An 18,765-nucleotide genomic window follows, 5' to 3' on the forward strand; every position below is an offset into this window, starting at 1 on the left:
ATGTTGTACTGCTGCGTTTTGAAAACTCTCACATTCAACTGCTTGTTTCTCTGGCTCAGGTCTGCAGGTTCCTGTGTAATGGTTAGCACAAAGGCATTTTAATCCTGGATAGTGTTTAGCCACTTAAACTGTATTTATACCTGAGGCGTTTTGGGGTCTCCCCAGAGTAAAATGAAAATTAAGCCACCCAGCACAGGAAATACAGTTGTGTCTCATCATATTCTTCAGTAGCACTTTACTTGCTATGATGATAGTGACATGATACAGCAATACATCTCCTTGGGAAAGTGTCTTTCCTGGATAACAAGGATAGCAATTTTCATGCTGCTTTATCACGCTGACAGCTGAAAGTAATAGACTTCACAAGAGAGGAACTGAAGTCCAGTTCAGCAAAGAGTAGGAATTAGAGCAAAATGTTGGCTCTGTCTCCCATACACGTGATGCAGCAATCATTTCTTCTTCACCAGCGAGTATTGGAGATTACAGTAGAAAGTATACACCAAAGTTTACCCATCTTCAAGCACTGCCTCCCTGAAGATCAGCTTTTCATGGCCATGACCTTCTCTTGAGAGAGTACTGTATTAAATCAAAAGTTTGCAGGCAAATAGTTTAATAAATCCCATAATTTATGTATACTTCAAAGTCCACACTATACAGAAATATGCACCTGTCAGTAAGGAACTACTCTAGATGCAAAAGTCACCAGTAAAGAAGGAACAAATTATTAGAGCAGCAAAATCATTCATTATGGAACACATGTTGCTCCAATAGCCTATGTGACTTCCTAAACTCTTGTCACTAGTAACTAGCTTCCAAATTTGCAATTAGTCTTTGTCATTGCCCAAATCACCTCCTCCATCAGAAGTACAGAACTGAAAATAATGAAAAACCCAAGTCTACTGAAGTTAAAATAGTCACAGTTGAACTGAGGATAGATCCAATTACCATTTAAATAACAACATGAAACTCTTTGAATCTGGAAAGGCCTTTTGATCTCAAAGATCCAAATGCTGACTGAGCAGCAAGAAACTTAGTTCTTTAACTTTCCAGGAAAAAGGCTACAAAAAAAAGAACTATGACCCAGGCTGTCAGCCATGTGATTAAATTTCTAGCATTTTTGACTGTTAAATGTAGCTCTCTTGGTGTGTAATTAGTGGCTTTGTCATCATCGATACCACAGTTAATAAATGCTTTAGTAACTTTTCTTGCACCTTGTTCTGGTTTGGAGGTGGTAAGAGTAGCATGAAGTGATGGGAGACAGAACAAAGGTGAAACATGGGTTTTATTTTTCTTCTTTCTCCCTTGGAACTTTAAATTAGGATTTCCAAGTTTTGATCAACTCACACTTGGTTATTACTATAGATTTTGAAAATATGAATGTCTTGTTAATTTCAAATACAAAATAGCATAAGGCCAAATAGTATTAAAATTCTCATTTGGGTAGAATTACAAGCCTTGTGCATTTTGAGTGGCAAAGAAAAACAGTAAAATTGTACTGAACTGCAGTTCAAATTTCTGTCATTTTTTAATCCTTTCTCTGGAGATCTGTGAATGAACAATGCTTTGAAAAGTGCTTTAGCCTTTTAGCCTGCATCAGCCAGAGTTTGCTGATGTCACATTTCCTAATTGACACAACACAGGGTCTGCATGGCACACTGCTACAACATTTGTTTTACAAGTACACGTTTCACAGGAAACCAGTGATTAATTTCCCAAAGACTTACAGGCATACATTTCCAAAAAGGGAAAAATAAAACTGTTACATATCCATACAAATCAAAATTTACAGAATCATGGCAGCCAGCCAATAAAACTACTTCAGGTCTGCTTTCCCATCTGTTTGGCCTGTTAGCTGAAAGAAAATAAAATCAAATTGCTCCTTCTGTAACTAATTCTCAGAACTCCCAAAAAAACCCCAACTTCCATGACACAATTTTAATAACTCAGAATCCCTTACAACAATAAGTAAACCTTGTTAGCACTGTGCAATGTAGACACAATAGCTCAGGAAGTGGTACTGAGACAAGAACAGATCCCTCCTCCTCAGCACTGAAAAGGTGCTGTGCCAAACCACTGCTGATGGTCACAAAAGAGAGCTCTTGATCCTTCCAGCAAACAGTGCCCTCCAGCAGACCAGCCTGGCCAAATCTTGGGTGTGCTGAAAGTTAGACCCTCCAGTCCATCAGCCCTTGCCCTGTGCTGAAGGCTATGGACCTTGGAACAGGGAAGGTGGAAATAAATGTGTGTCAGATCCTTGGTCAGCTGCAATCACAGCATTAATGTAAATGAAAGCAGCGCTGGCTGGTGCAGGTCTGTGAACTTGCTGGCACTAGGAGCAGCACCATCCCCGCTGCTGCCTCTGCTAAACGAGAGGCAACTCACACAGCTGAGGTCAACAACGCCTTCAGCTATTTGTCTGCTGGAGCCCTGACAAGTGATTTTCAGTTTATGGCAATGCACCATGTCAAAATCATTACTTTTTCCTTTTAATGTTTAATTTATAAATTAAAAACCCAGCGTAAAAACTGGCACAGCTTTTTCCTGTCTACCACTGGAATGGTATACAGTAATTAATATACTACAGGTTTCTACTTCACAGATTAAAAAATAATTTGACTAGGAGCACTTTCAACAGCTGCCCATAAATCAGCCCACTCTCAAGAGTTCAACTCAAGAGTTGTTGTGTCTATTGTTCATCTTAAGGTTCAAAGACAGATTATTCATGCATTCATTCATAGCCAAGAATGTATCCCAGCGATTAAATTTACCCTTCAAAGCTGACCCAAGCTTAACCACTGGATTGACTAAATAATTTAATTGCTCAATGATGTGCTATATCCCTTTACTGAGGATTGTAGTTTGGTGAATTGAGCTAGTTTCAAATCAGTGGTATATTAATGGCACATATTCCAAAAGTGTAAGCAGCTGCTGCCCTCCAACAATGCCAAACTGAATAATAGGAATGCAAACAAATCTCCCGGTGCACAGTTAGCTTTTTTTTGCAATACTTAAAATTGTAGTGTTACAAAATTACTTCTATGAAAGAAAGAGGCAGAAAAGAGATGAAGGCAAAGCTGTTATTTACAGAGAGCCCCTAATAGCTGAGTAATGTTGCCAGTGCAAGAACATTAGTTCTGTCACCTCCTTTTCATACCCCACAATTTATTTTCCATTCTGCTTAAAAGGGCTTCTGCCACTAGATGTAATGATGAAAAGAACATCCAGTGTTCTCTCATACTACAAAGTCAAGAGTGCTGGAATAACTTCTCCTCGCCTGTTAGGGTAAGCTATCTGGTGCAGCTAATTCAGTCAACATTCCAGCCTCTCCTAGCCACATTAAGCCAATGCATCTAGACTGAAGATTAAGGGGAAAGGAGACAATTACATTGTGTGTTACTGCCAAAGATGCAAAGACTCTAAATCTCCTTGAAGCTGAAAACAAATTAACAGCTTTGCCTGCATCAAGCTGTCTGTCCAAATGGAGGTTTCTTTTCACAACAGCATTACTAACTGTGCTTCTCAAAGATAACGCTTTGGGGATACAAAAACATTTTCTCTAAGTTATTTCCTGTCACTTGCTTGTCTACACCAACAGAATCATTTGTAATGCAATCACCACCTACTGCCTTGAAGCAAAACCAAGTACAAATTTACTCCTGCCCTTCAAGAATCCCTCTTCCCCCTCATTTTTACTAATTTCATGTGCCAATTGTGTGGGCAGAATCAAAGTAAAAAGAAATGGCATTACCCTATCCATTCATATGTCATAAAAACGCACCAGTTAATAAATCTGGACCTTTGTCCTGCTTTTAATCTTTATCCGAGGCAGAGAGTGGCTGTCAGCTCTTGCAGAAGAACCTTCAGTGAGTATCATGAAATAAATTAGTAAAACGTTATACAGCTTCATCCCCACTGTCAACAAGAAGGTGTTTGCAGGGGAGGTGCAGTCATTCATTCAAAACCCTTCTCGAGTCAGCTGGCACCCAGAGCTTTGCTGTTCAGTAAGTGGCAGTACTTGGCACAGCAGTGCAGTGGCTGAGACCCACAGGAATTAAGGTGCTGGAATAGGAAAGTTCAAGAAAACCATCTGTCCAGCTTTTGGGATACACACAAATGGTAAAACCAAAAAACAAAAAGTCCCAAACAAACAAAACAAAAAAAACCCAAAACCACACACAAACAAAACAAATTAAACAAATCCAAAAACAAAGAAAAACCCAAACAAACAAAAACCAGTAACGAAGAAACCACAAAACCAAAAACAACACCAAAACCCAAAAATAACAAAACAAAAAAAAGAAAGAAATCTAGGAGACAGCTCCCAAACAAGATGTGCTACTGGCCAGAGAAAGCCCAAGTGCAGTGGAGATCTCTCCAGGAACACTTCCACCACTGCTGCCTTTTCTCCCACCCCTGAAATATGTTTGGACATTTTCCCAGATAAATCTGTTTTTAACCAACCTTGACTATGCAGTTTAATGAAAAATAAACTACTATGTCATTATGTTCCAAACCCCAGATCCTTCACTCCTATCTTAAGTAGGAAATGGGGCCCAGATGGGGTTTGCAAAAAATTGATGAAGTTGAAAAAGCTCAGAAATTGGATAGAATTCTCAAATAACTAAATTATTCTGACTTAAGAGTCACATGTGCTTAAAAATGCTGAATTTAAAATTTTTATAAGACTATCAAAGAAAACCTTTTCTTTCACACAAAAACAGAAAAATGAAAGACTTCTTCAAATGTGCACAGACCATGTAGAAATGCCATTCTCTCTTAAGCATTCAGCAAAAATAATCTGATCTTCATTAAAGTAATGCTCATTAAAGTAATGAACATTAGTAGCATATACTGGACTTCCTTCAGGTAGTATCATGTCTAAATAGATGTGTCTAGCTGGAAATTGCTGGAACCCAGGAATCCTTTTTTTTTTTTTTTAACTTTTTTTTAATTGCTCTGTTTTGTAATCAGTGATTCTTCCTAGTCTGAAGTTACATGAAGTCTACCAGCAGCTAGTGGCTCTTCTGCATAAAACTGGCTTGGATGCAGACAGACTTGTACTGCCTTCACTGTCACAGGTGGTGTTTGAACAAAATTTCCCAAGAAGCAATATAAATTTATTGCAAAACTTTCTCCACAGAACCTACAGTCATAACTTTTAGGACTTTCAGAGAATTGTTGAGAATAACCTACAAATTAAGCTTTTTTAAAAAATGTGTAACACACTGGAAGTCATACTCTGCTAAAACATGACATCAGTTTCTCTCTTCCCTAAGGAAAGCAGCTCCTTTAGTGAAACCTGAGACTCTTCTTACTGTTTCTAAATCCCAGCTAGAGCGGGTCACATAGCCCCAGGCTTTCAAAGATCCACAAAAGCCAGCACTATATGAATGCAAGGTTAAGAAGTACAGGTTCAGTCACTGCAGGGGAAAGTAAACAGGCAGTAAAACATAATTACTTGCTTCAACCTACTTAAATGAAGAAGTTTTAAGTGACCGGGGATAAAAAAAGCCCCAACCACCTCTAGATTAACTGAAGATTGATTTGAAACTACCCCCACTTGAAACTGATTTTCCACGACACTTATCCTCATTGTTAGGGTCTGGCTACAGAACTGCCATCTCCTGACAACTAATGTCAGTTCCATTTTATTAATGGAGATCGTTATACTATTAGCTAAATTACTAGAGAAATAGCAAATGGACTGATCTGCCTCTAACTCTCAAATAGAAACAGCAACAAAACTGAAACAAAACAAAATCACTTAAATACACTAAGTACTGCCCCAAGCAAAGGCCTAGTAAACATCCCGAATAAGCTTAACTGACATCTTAGAACCGGGGAGGGAAGAAAAAAAGTAGGGGAAAAGAAGGCTTTTCTTAAATATTCTTCTTTATTCTGATTAAATCTTTAACAAGGATGGTAAAAATCTGCCCTCAAAAATTAATTCTACTGCCTTTTATTTCCATAGTTATATCCCCTTTAAATTCTATTAAGCTTTACATTTACAGATAGTAAACATAAACCAGTGCTAATTTTGATGGACATGCAAGTGTTTTGCTTTAGTTGATACTTCTTAAAAAAAACCCCAAAACCTCAAATTAAAGCAAAGTGCTCTAATACTGGCCTTTTGTTTTTCATCCCAGATGTTTCTAGGGGGTTTTATTACCCCAAATTTCATGGCACTTAGGGATATAAAATTGATGAACTTCAATTGTGTTTTCCATTGCAACACTAGCTTTTGTAAATCTAGACCTACTTTTTCAAACTTAATCAAGAAAGCTATTTCCCTTGAGCTTTTCTCTTTTATATATATGCTTTGTCTTTGCCCTCAACCTCTACATTTTCAACCTCTGTGTTTCCTGTCTCCCTCTTTTAGAACAAAAACATAAGCAGTAATCTTTTATTAACCCCGAAAGTCAAAGGGCTCTTCCCTGTTCAAAAAATTTTAATTGACTTCTTCCTTCTGCTTTTTTGATTGCTACTTGCCACCAAAAAATCCGGATTAGTAGCTAGTTACTATTACATCAGTAATAACTGGAAAGAATTACAAATATGCCTCAGGATGACAAAATGTGTCTACTGTTTCTAAAGAATGAAAAGTTGCTTGTTATGCCATCCACTGTTCTTATACTGTTCTGATGCCAAAAGCAGCTTTTCACAATGTAGCCTGAAACACTGAAAAAAAGGATTATTTTTAAAATTTATATTAACCTGCATTAGTAAGAACATAGAGTCTATCAAGTGAGAGAACGTCTAATTCAGCACTGCACAAGATTGGCACTGATTAGGAGTAAAGCAAAACTGGAATACAACAGCTTCTCCTAACTCTTTAAACTATGTAGAAAATTTAAGAGTGACCAAGAAATCATTTTTGCATAAGTGGATTAATCCCTGAAGCACAGCAACTAAAGATGCCATTTCAGTTGTGCTTTCATTCCCTACTCCAATGGTATTTATTTAGTAAGGAAACACTTGGATGCACACACACTTCATCAGCAGTCATCTCTCCCCTTGCTATCTACAAATGCAAACATCTCATGTTCCAAGTATTTTGCACTGGAACAGTCTCACTTATAAGTAATCTGGTGCTACTGAGATTTTGATTTTGAGCAATAAATGCTCAAAACTGTTGCTTTTCTTGAAGCGTCCTTTGGTGTTCATAACCTCACTGCTTAGGCAGGCTCAGTTTCACATTTAAATAGCTCCAAGCAAATATTTCCAATCTCAATTATCCTCCTTCCTTTTTCTAGGCACCCTCCCTGCCCCCATATGCTTGTTTGTAAAAGGGATAATTTTCTATGTATGTACAAGCAGTGCAGGGAGTCTTCCTCTGTAGGAGTCTGGCAATATGCAGAGTTTTATGTAAGCACTGTCTGGAATTTGTTAAGCTTTTTTCATTCTCTGCTTTAGGTTATACCAAGAGAATTGCACTTAGATTCTCAGTGAGTCTGAAGATGTGGCATTTGCCAGGTCCCTTTAGATAGGCTGGCTGTTACTACCCAGGTTAAATAAGACTTTGATATTTTTGGTCAGTTACTGTGACTTTATTGTGGCTACAGTTTGCTTAGCATTACATCAGTACAGTAAGAGTGAACCAACAAGAGAAGCACTAGGCAGTAAAGAAATCACACATTCCTCCATGCAATAGAGGCATACAGCCTCTCTAAACAAATCTGTAGAACTAGCAATGGCTAGACCCTTTGGGATGTTTATGTTCAAGGAGGATTGCTGACATTTAAATACCAAATTTAACATTTAACAGCACAAAATTCCTAAGTGCTTTTCTTCCAGTGTTCGTCTGCAGTCTTCAAAAATCTGAAGTTAAGCTATCTCATCACCGTTTCATTGGGAAGAAATGGAAAGGGTGATGAGCTAGCTTAACTTCTCTCCTGTACTTAGGAAGCCTGGAAATTAGCAGTGGTTCTGTTTTCACCCCATTTTTTTATTTTTAACAGATCTTCACTAATCTGTGGTGCTTTCTATCACCTAGACAAATAGCTTCAATTGAAATTTATGTTTATATGAACAACTAATTGAACATTTTTGGGAAAATGAGTCCTTTGCAATGGAATCAAAATTAAACTCAAGAAAGTCAAAATATCTCCCATCTCCTTTCCTCTGCCAGTAGGGACCATCCATAACCTATTTTGAATTTCTGCTTTACTGATGTTTATAGTGACATGATTTATGTACTGTTTGCTGTGAACAAAGAGTGTGCAAAGGTTTGGTTATCATGACCCCGCTGATTCATGGCAACTCACTGAAGGCAGATCTCAACCATGTGCACCTGGCTCATAGAGTTAGTCCTAGTGGATTGAGGAGCTTCTGTGGATACTCTAAAATTACTATTTGCTTCATTTATTTTACATGAAAACAGTATAAAACAGGCTACAAGTACTAGGTACTCTTTGGCTCTAACACTGGCCAGCACTGTATGTTTCAAGGAAATTCACAAGAAACAGTGAAGAAGCCAGTTAGAGGACAATGCCAGAATTTATGTCCCTAAACAAGTGCATAGTCTGGTAAGGTCAGGTAAACTGCTGAGATGATCAAAACGTCCCCTTCAAACATGACAAACCTCAGCTGAACTACAGCTAAATCCATCTTGCAGTATGAATCCTGTAACATTAAACTCTTAAAACTTGTTTCAGGTAGTCTGTGTACATCCCAAAGTGCAGTCTTCCAGATTTCTTTCTGTGAAGTAGGTAGAGCTCCCATTAACCACAAATATTTATATGCAAGACTGTGGCTTTCCATTGTGAGATGCAGACCATTTCTCTCCTCCAAGTTTCTATGTAACACATACTTAGGTGTCAGACTCCAAGTGCCTGAGATGATACAAAGAGATAGCTGAGGTCTGTAAAAAATCTAAGGCTTCTTTAAATCCATTGATTTACTGTGTCTGGCATCACAGACAGTGGAAAGAGCAAAAACTAAACGTAACTAAAATATAAATATATGTAAAGGTTTTTTCTTACCAGATGGCATTTTGATAGTGGGCGACATTCATGCTGGGTCAGCAGGTAACCCATGCTAACAGCTGGATTTTAGGTGTTCTGTTAATGTACATAGCCAAAAAATCCTACTATCTCCACAAGCCACTTCTCTGCAACATGGACATAACAAAGCCTGAAATTGAGCAGTGGTTATCTTTATGCTTCTGTCACATAAATACAGTTCTGGACTAAAAGTGGTGGTTAACAATACAAAACCACCACTCCCTGTACTCAGCAAGTCATTGGTCTGTATCACACAGAAAAATAAATACACCCAGTCTAAAAGCAAACCTCTTTTTTACAACTGTATCACTTGGTTTAGTAAAGCATATTGCCTCTCTCAATAAACCTTGCTTGAGCTGAAGACAGCAGTGTGATTTAACACGTTTCTCTAAATTTTTATGACTTGATGTTATGTTCTTTGATAAAACTCTCTAATTTCTACATTTGTTTCCTTACATATTTGACATGGCTTTCACCATTACAAGTTTCATTGTTTCATTATGCCATTGTATTCGTGAAAGTAAGAAAATGTGGTTGTTAAACCACAAAAATTGCTAACAGGAATAACAAGCAGCCAGACCACTCACTTTTCTTATTCTGTTTCTGTTGACACATACACACCCTTACTTGCACACACATGTACAAACACGTATTTATCCAAAGATATTTAAAACAGACTGTTCTTTTAAAGTAGTCTTTGCAAAACTAAGGCCACATAGAAAGGCACCGAAGATTCCACATTAGATCTGCACAACAGACAATGTTTTCAAAACAAACTGTGGATATTAGTTGCAAAAGTGTCAGGCTAGGAAACCCATACCCAGCGAACACCAGCATGCCTCTTTGTCATCTAAGCCTTCTCCTTTCTACTAAATTTCCCAACAATTTCTGAAAAATTGTATCAGAACTGATGCCACGATAAATTTGGAATAACCTAGAAATGATCCCATCAGACTTCCAAGATCCATCAGATTCCTATTTCTTCTATTTGGCTACCAGTCTCAAGTTATGAAGACCTGATTAAAAAACACAACTCTTTTCCCCATGATTTGTTCCTGAATGACAGCAGGCTGCACATGAGCTGCACAAAGAGGAAGGATGTCACGGCACATAGACAGCTTGTTCTGCACAAAGGCAGCAAGGTCTGTCTCCTAGCAGTTTTCAAAAAATAAGACATTATCAGAACTACTGCTTCCCCTCTGAAGGCAGACTCTACTACTAGATGCAGAACCAAAACCAGGACATGACCCCAGGCAACTGCGTCTGAGAAGCTAAACTAAAACGCAAGCTCTAAGCAATTTAGAAAGTTGGTTGGTGGTTTCCCTTTTTTCTGGGTCATTTTTATTTTCTCCAGGCAGTAAGAAATTGCTCGCTTCAAATTGTTTTCCCAGAAGATAATTACACAATTTAGCAAGTACCTGATTTTAGATAAACTTTTTTTCTCAGTGTAGCAGTAGAGACTTTTAGCAGCTGTTTCCCAGAACATCAGAAAAACCAACCAAACCAAAATATACACTCCAGTTAACACTACCAAGCTGCTTTCTGTGAAGGACTTTTACTGCAGATAGTTTCTGGTATCAATTATCTGCATCAGCTGCCAGTTTCAGGTTGACTTGCCCACAATAATTTATCCTTCCTCTTCTGCAGGGTAGCCTCAGATAGTTCCTTCAGCGCTCTTTTCACAGCCATTAACACCACTTTGGACACACTACCAAGTTATACCCAAACGAGGTTGTTACACAGATGACAATGCCTATGGCATATATATGTAGAAATTAACCACCACACAACTTAGTGGAGCATCTGAGAGATGCCCACATGATAACCAGCAGTCTCAGTCAATTGTAGGAGGTACTAGCTTATGGTTAGTTACCACCCCCTGTAATTAAATGTCACAGACTTCAGATGCCAGCGTCCCTCTACACCTCTTAGGATTAAAACACTCTGAGAAAAATGGTCTGATTTATTAAATCAAGTCAGCTAAATTGAGTGGTGTGGAAATAATAAAAAGACCTGTTTAACAATGCTCTTTTTAATCTTTCAGAATTCTGTCTGAAATCCATTGTTGCTTTCTTCCCCTGCCCCCCACCCTTGGAGTGATTATCTTGAAAATATGACTCATAAACCTGAACATTATCCTTGTTCTGACCTCAAAGAACAAACACAACAGAATGTGACAACTTGTTTAACATACATAAAAGAAAACTGGTTATTTCAGATGCCTTCACAATAGGAATTCCCAGTATATGCCTTCTCTTTTATAAAGCATGCATTACATTTATGCTAATAATGAGTTCTACATCAGCTATTTGATTTTATCTTGCCCCACTCACGCTACTATGCTTGATTCACCACATCCTTTCTGTATTTGCATTCCCACAAGCAGTGGCAGCAGCACCTGAAGGCTGCTCAGCAGCACATTTGGTTCACATGCCATAGGGTGTGCAGACATCACACAAGCCTATTCTTACCACCTCACAACTCATTTTACAGAGTGGCTAAATTAGATACAGAATAATTCAAATATCTCAAAGCACAAGCCAAGTTTAGAAATTTTCATACCTTAGCTTCTTAGAATTGTTTTATGTTAAGAAGCTATAGGGCATATAGGCAGCTAGAGAAATGTCAGTTTGCATGTCTGTTTTTATTAAGTTTTGGAAAGCAGTAAAAGGAGAGACTAGTAAAGAAACATGTGAACATCACAAAAGAAATTAAGCATGTTATCATGAACATCAAGATGGTTTTAGATGTGACTAGTTACGAAGACTTCAGTTAGAGTAAGGTGGATTTACACCAGTTTAGGAAAGGCTGTGTTCTGCCCCAAAGTCAAAATCGTAACTGGAGAAAATGAGTATCTGGTAATTTTTTTTTTCTATTAAACATAAACAGAAGACCCATCTGTATGCTGTTTCCTCGAATTTGGCAGAAATAGCTCCACACAAGTTTCTCTATAGCTGCCTTCAAGAACATGTAAGAAATTTGAAAACACCTAAATTATACTTTTATGTGTGCTCCAAACACCAAAACTTGATTAAAATGCAAAAACCATTATTAGGAACTCATTTCTCTTAATACAGTGTTGATTGTGAACTTTGTGATAAAACACTCAAATTTGCATTTTTTTTTCTGTCAGCAGAGTCTGAAACACTCAAACACAAAGAACATGGTACAAACCACACAGTATGAAATCATATGAACTATTTTCAGTCCCTTAATCTAGCTGTATTTCTGGAGTATTTTAGAATCCCATTTTATCTATATTTTTAGTTACTCATAGCTGCAGTGCTCCCAAACAGTGTTTGTAAAGCTATGAAAACCAGCACACTCATAACTGTTTTGCTGAAACATGCCATCATTGAACTGAGTTGTTCCAGAAAATGGTTTTAGACAAACTAGGAAAAGGCTAAGGGAGTTAATTTCCATTAACTAACGAGAGTTTTTAAACCATTGGAGTGCTGAGATACTGGCAAATGGAATGTCACCCTGACCAGAATGCACTTTCTTTAATACTTCATTTCTGGTGCCAAACCTTTTGCAAGGAAGGCCTCTTAAATTCAGTGGGGGTCAGAAGTTTAGTTTATTCAGCAAGAATAACACTATTAACAGCTACTGCTCTTTCATGTCAACACAGTTAACACCCACACATTCCAACTCTGGGTAATACAGGCCAGTCAAGAAAGATTGGATTTTCTAAGGGCAGTCATCTCTGCAGGGATATTTTAAAACAGAATTTATACTGTGTTTTAAAAACAATCTAAAAGGATCAATCTACCTTATGAATCTGCTGTAGACATACACAGAGAGAAAGATGGATGGATGAAAGCATATAAAAGCAAGTAAATCTGACTCTCTCTATTGATTTTTGAGAGGACAGTGTAGAGCACTTTGGTGAGGTCTTATATATCACTGCAAAGGACAAAATGCCATTGTGCATACGGTCTGAAGCATGTCAGGATTTATCAAGAAGTGATGCACTGCTGTATTCTGTCATTATATCACTTTGTAAGTAATCTTGTTTTCACTGCTGAGGAAGGTAGATCACTAAAAATTAAATAATCCTCACAAGAAATATAAGAACTATCACAGGAAGATTTTGAGACAGCTGTAAATGGAGACATTTGCTATAATTTAATGGAAAAATTCAGAATTTTAGTGTACCATGCAGTATTTTTAGCAGGAGAAAGCTGGCATTTTAATAATAAGCTTTTGAAAACCAATATGGAAAAATCTGCATATCACAGCATAATCCTCTTCCTTCTTACTTTGTTCTAAATCATAGCAAATCAACATTTAGTGTTCCCCAAAGCTCTCCAGCACTCCTACTCAGACAAATGTCTTCAAAGGATATTAAAGAAATCAATCTGGTTTTGATAGCACTTCTTTACCACATGGAACACTTCTCTTCAAGCACAAAAGCTTTCCTCTTTAAGCATATTTCAGATAACCAAAATGCAAACAATAATCACATCAAATTGAATTTTTGCAGGGTCTCTGGGGCCTCTATTGTTATGCAATGGTGGCATTTCTTATCAGCCGAAATATTCAGCTTTCTAAGTTTTCACCTAAACTATTCATATATCCACTCCCATCACATAAACAGCCCCTCATGATGTACATTTAAATAGCACATTTATGCTACTCCATTAGCAATTTCTTCATAAGCTTTTCTTAATATATGCAAGAGGAAACAATTCTATTATTAGCTGGGGTTGCATGGTAAGTCATTTGGAAAATGCACTTGCTTTAAATAATAAAAAGACCTGCCATTTGTGTTTAAAATAAAAACTCACTAGCTGAGCTATAAAGCCATGACTGCCATTGTGTAAAATGGTGTCCCAACAGACTAGCAAGCCTCTAGCTGGCAGCCAGGCAGGTACAGCAAAGTTTATACCTCCTTGTCAACATATCTCACAGACAAACCTAATGCAAAAAACAAATTACCTTCTTCAGTTTCATGCCACACAATTCCTTCCAAGTTCACGCTGGTCCCAGGCTCACAGGGTCCAAGGCATTCGGGCTCTGTTACTACTCCAACCTCGCAAGTATTTACACCCACTGAACGTGTCCGTACCAAAAGCTGCTCGACTGGTGCTGCAATATTGGATGAAGATGGGGAAAAGTAGGAAGGCAGAATCTGAGGTGTGATACTGCTGGAAATCGGAGGTGGAGGTGCAGGCACTGTAAACAGGGGATCAACCTGGAAACAACAGACAAACTTACTATAATGGTGCTGTGAGAGATAAAAAAAATAAAATTAAATAAAATAATTTTTTTAAGTAATAGAAAGCCCAGTTTGCCAAGACTGCATTTCTTTATGTAGGGATTTGGTGTATCACAGGTAAATTTCAGTCCTATGAGTTCGATTTTTTTGACATTAGCCCAAAAATTAAGTGCAAAAATACCTATCATGATAAACAAGTTAACTTGCTAAATTTCTATAAGACTATTCCCTGTTGTCATAGACTGTTAGTATGAAATAATAATAAATTTTTAAAATAAGGACTAAGTTTACTTTTTTCTTGGCACTGACAGAGACTGATTTGTGGACAGAAAGTAATTTTGCACACTGGGAACTTCATTTTCTATTTAAAGAAAAACATTTATAAAGACAGTACAAAAACAAAAATGCCATATTTTCATGTGTATCATAGAGAAATTAGCAGTTGGACCAATTCTAATATCCATATGGCAGCAAACACAACCTTTTGTTATCCAATCATTTAAAATACAGTAGGATGACCTACCTAAGACCTTATAGATAACATTTAGATCTTTCTACTTGGAATAACAGATGAGGACTTTTGTAAGACTCTATCCAAACCACCTAATTTCTCAGGGTTTCCAAAATGGAAATTTAGAAGAATACATCTTGCCAGACAATCAGTCTGTACACAAGACAATTCACAGAGACACTATCTCCATATGAACTGAAGGAGTTATCTTTCCTGTATGACTTCCAATGTACTTAGTGGCAGATTTTCTGTATAAAGATTTGGCTGAGGGTTTTCAATATTTCACTCTGGATTTATGGTCCTTTTATGTCCATAAAAGACAGCTAGACAAGGATGTGAGTGTGCCCACTCAACTCACTGAACACCCTGGAACTCATGTTCATTTGGCCCACTGGCCCACAGACATCACACAAAGAAATCACTCTTCAACCTAGTAACTTTTCTAAAATAGCTGCTTTTTAGCTGTATTGAAATAGATGATCAAATGTCTTCAAGTCTATGCTGTTTTGAATTTTGGACCTCATAAAAAGACTCAACAGAAAAGACACAATGACTCACTGTACATCATCTAGGTTTTGCTCAAATGCATCTTAATGTAGATCAAAGTTAATTTTGCCTTCTTGTAAGGCAAAATGGGGATACAAAGAAAAGGCTGGACTAAAAGGTATTACAGTTGTATCACAGATCAGCTCACTCCATCAAATGGACACTTTTCATAATGAGAAAATAAAATGACAAATTAAGAAGAACTTTCTTAAAATTGTAACAATTGTTACTATTGGCCTTTGTAACAATTCTATTGCTTTTAGCATTATTCATACATGCAAACTGAGAGCTAAGGCTTTCAATTGTGTGTGCAAGCTTTATATGTGCTAAATACTTAGCAATAACTTTGTAAAAATGCTTTGTATGATCTTTCTATGATCAGCGTGGATTTTGATCTCAATTACATTAGAACTAGGGAGGAGAGGGGAAAGACTTATAACCACAATCTTCTCCAAAATATTTCTCATTTAGAGGGGGTTCTTTTTATTTAGAAAAAAATCTTCAGGCTAGAGGTAAATGAAAGTAAAAAAACAGACAAACAAACCCAACCAAAACAAACATGCAAAACAATAATAAACAACCAACCAAAAACCCACACACAAACAAACAAACAAACACAGAAAACCCCACAACACCAAAACCAAAGCAAAATATAAATACTAAAAGCATCCCTAAGGAGCAAAAACCTACTAATAGCATTAAAATTCTATTGGCTAAAGCAGAGTTCCTGTGGCATAAGAACAATCCACTCAAGCAATGATGTCTTTATTCTTCTCTTTGTGCCAACAGAGCTGCAGAGTTAAAGCCACAAGCAGAATGCTTTGCAGAACAGACTTGAATGTGCAGAGGAAAGTCCGACATCAACTGACCCCCAGCAGCAGCTGTTACTTGCAGTATCTAATAGCACACATCACACAAAACCATAGCTGTGTGCCTGCCAGCCGTGGGGAGACACTGATCCCACCCTCTGCAGCTTCTGCTGCCTGATGCCAAGTGGAGGCACACGGTTGGATGGCACAGAGCCCTGCTCCCTGGCACTGGCTGTGGAATGGTGCTCTGTCAGTGAAATGGGGTCAACATGTACCTCAGGCATAATTTAAGACTTCTAACACACCTTACTTCAAGCCAGAACAGAACTGGAATCAGTGACTGGCAGGTAAATGGAGCCTAGTGCTTAAGCTAAGCCACATCCCATTATAAACCCAAAAATGCTGATGAATAGCCTCTTTGATAGTTTACGTGGTATTTTGTAAAGCTGTGCAAAATCTCCTACTACACATGCAACACCATTCTTCCATAAAATATACTCCTCACAAAACCAGCGGAAAAAAATCCAAAGTGTTTTCTGTGGTCACTCTAAACTAGCCAATGTTTTAAATTAATGTAGACTAAATTGACACATGTGTTTTCCATTTTTGAGTGTTATAAACACTGAGGGGGAGCTAACGAAAGCACGGATCTGACAGTGTATCCTATTAAGTTCTTTGTTACAAATATTTGTACTCAGTTCTGGTTTATTTAGACCTGTTAATAAGTGTTCACGTTTTCCACTAGAAACATTCACCCAGGACAAGGCCAAATAGTGGTGCTTGCACTACATAGGGCTGTTACTCCATGAACTAAAACACTAAACCATTGGCTGAGAAGTAAGTGGGCACTTACTGTCCCTGAGGTGCCTGTTCATTGCACAAATATGACCTTAGTCACAAGAAAAAGAATATGCTAAGCTTAAACGTTGCTCCAAATTTCCATGTTTAAAATTATCCCATCTTGTTGGATAATCATAACAGCACTGAAAAATGGTGGTTCCTAGAGAACATTGTGGTGACACAACTGTTTTCATGAATTCTCCAAAGGGCACTGATGTAAGCTATTAGAGGCAAAGAGGCAGGAAGGCCTCCATCTCCAGTGGAAAAAAAGGCACATAAGACTAACATCTGGTGGTGGCAGTCTGTCAGACTGAGGAAAGTTAATGTCAAGAACAGATGCTCTGCAGTTCCTCACTGTTATTTTTTCATTATTATTCCCAGGTGTTGGCGCATATTGAGCAGTAGCCTTGCTGTTTATCACACAAGAGGTTCCAATATGAGATTGAAAATCTGAATCTGAAGAAGATTATTTACATAGATGCTCTCTTTAGACACACAATCAAAGGAGTACAAAAAGACAGAAACAGTCAAGCAATATTTTCTTCACCTAATTCCAAGAGCTTTTGAGAGCTGACTGGTGACAAAGGCTACAAAGCTGTAGTGTTATTCATGGCAGTTTTCCACTGCCAAGTGTTTGATCGTATCAGAGAGCTATGATGCTTAGTAGCAAAGAGCTCACAGAAAATGAAGACTGCCTGCCAAGCAATGTAGTCACTGCTCCATGGAACAATCCTTTATCTGAACATTTACCAAAAAAAAAAAAAAAATCTATTTTGGTGGCTGCATAACATTCATCAGTAGGAGGAAGCACACATGGAAGAGAAAGAAAATATCATACTAACAAGAAATACGCAAGACTTTCTAATAAACAAGGTTGCCATTCAGTGACTCAGAAACTTTACATGCTGGAATCAAGTTCTGTGTATCAAAACTCACCTTCCTGATTTAATGAAGGTGTATATTTGAAGATATATCTCAATGACAAAATAGTCTACCAAACTAAATCCAAAGTGGGTGATTTTGAAATGTACATGCCAAATGCCATATAGTCCATTTACCAGCACAGCCAGGAGAAAGGCAGTGGAGAAGGTTTCAGGCAAAGTAAAAGCCCTTCCCAGAAAGCACTGCTTTTTAAATGGAGAAAAAAGAAAAATCTACTGTAAGCATTCCCAGTGGGAATATATGCACTCATAGAAAGAACGTGAAAAGAAGATCTCAAAGCCTAGCCCTTTGCAAACCTAAATCCTCCCTCTAAAGGACAACAACATAGAAACGGAAAGGACTAAGAAACTTGCAACCTTGAAAATTACATTGATGAGTTCTTTAGAGTTATGAATTAATACTTCACAGAATCACTGTGTCTGGAAAGAAAAACAGGAAATAAAGAAATTCAGCCCCATCTGGAAGTTTTGAGTCCTACAAATTTCTTTCTCTAGATTTTATGATGAAAGAGAGACTAGCTCGTTTTTACATAAAGTATACTTGCCTCTATCTCAATTTTCTACAGCAACAGTGATACCAGAAGACCTCATTGTAATCCCACACACAGCATCATAAATCAGAAGTAGTTTTTATGAAATTAATGTAATTGCTTTGGAAGAAAACAAATGTGGGAGAATGTGACATGAGAAAAATGTCTGTGTAGTCAGAAGCATGTCTGCATTTCCAGACATCTCACCAAACTTTAATTCTCCTCTTTCTACAAACCTTACCCCATAGAGAATTTACATATCCAAAACCTAAGGCTATTCCTTCATATTCTGTTTCCATGTAACAGGCATTACCACTATGAAGAATCTCCATTTTGTCTGAAAGACCTCATTTTAATCTCCGTTT

General features: G+C 37.6%; 1 protein-coding gene across 3 annotated transcripts in view; it reads right to left on the minus strand.

Annotated features, from left to right (window-relative positions):
• ZNF608 (zinc finger protein 608) overlaps positions 1-18,765 on the minus strand; it is an 85,094-nt gene that overhangs the window by 33,009 nt on the left and 33,320 nt on the right. For all 3 annotated transcript variants that reach the window (XM_085041898.1, XM_085041900.1, XM_085041897.1), the window contains exon 3: positions 13,944-14,199. In XM_085041898.1, the coding sequence (XP_084898024.1) occupies positions 13,944-14,199 (256 nt within the window). The remainder of the gene's footprint in view (positions 1-13,943; positions 14,200-18,765) is intronic.

This window comes from Lichenostomus cassidix, chromosome Z (assembly GCF_008360975.1).
Source record: "Lichenostomus cassidix isolate B80296 chromosome Z, HeHo_3.0, whole genome shotgun sequence".
In the NCBI taxonomy this organism is placed as follows: domain Eukaryota; kingdom Metazoa; phylum Chordata; class Aves; order Passeriformes; family Meliphagidae; genus Lichenostomus; species Lichenostomus cassidix.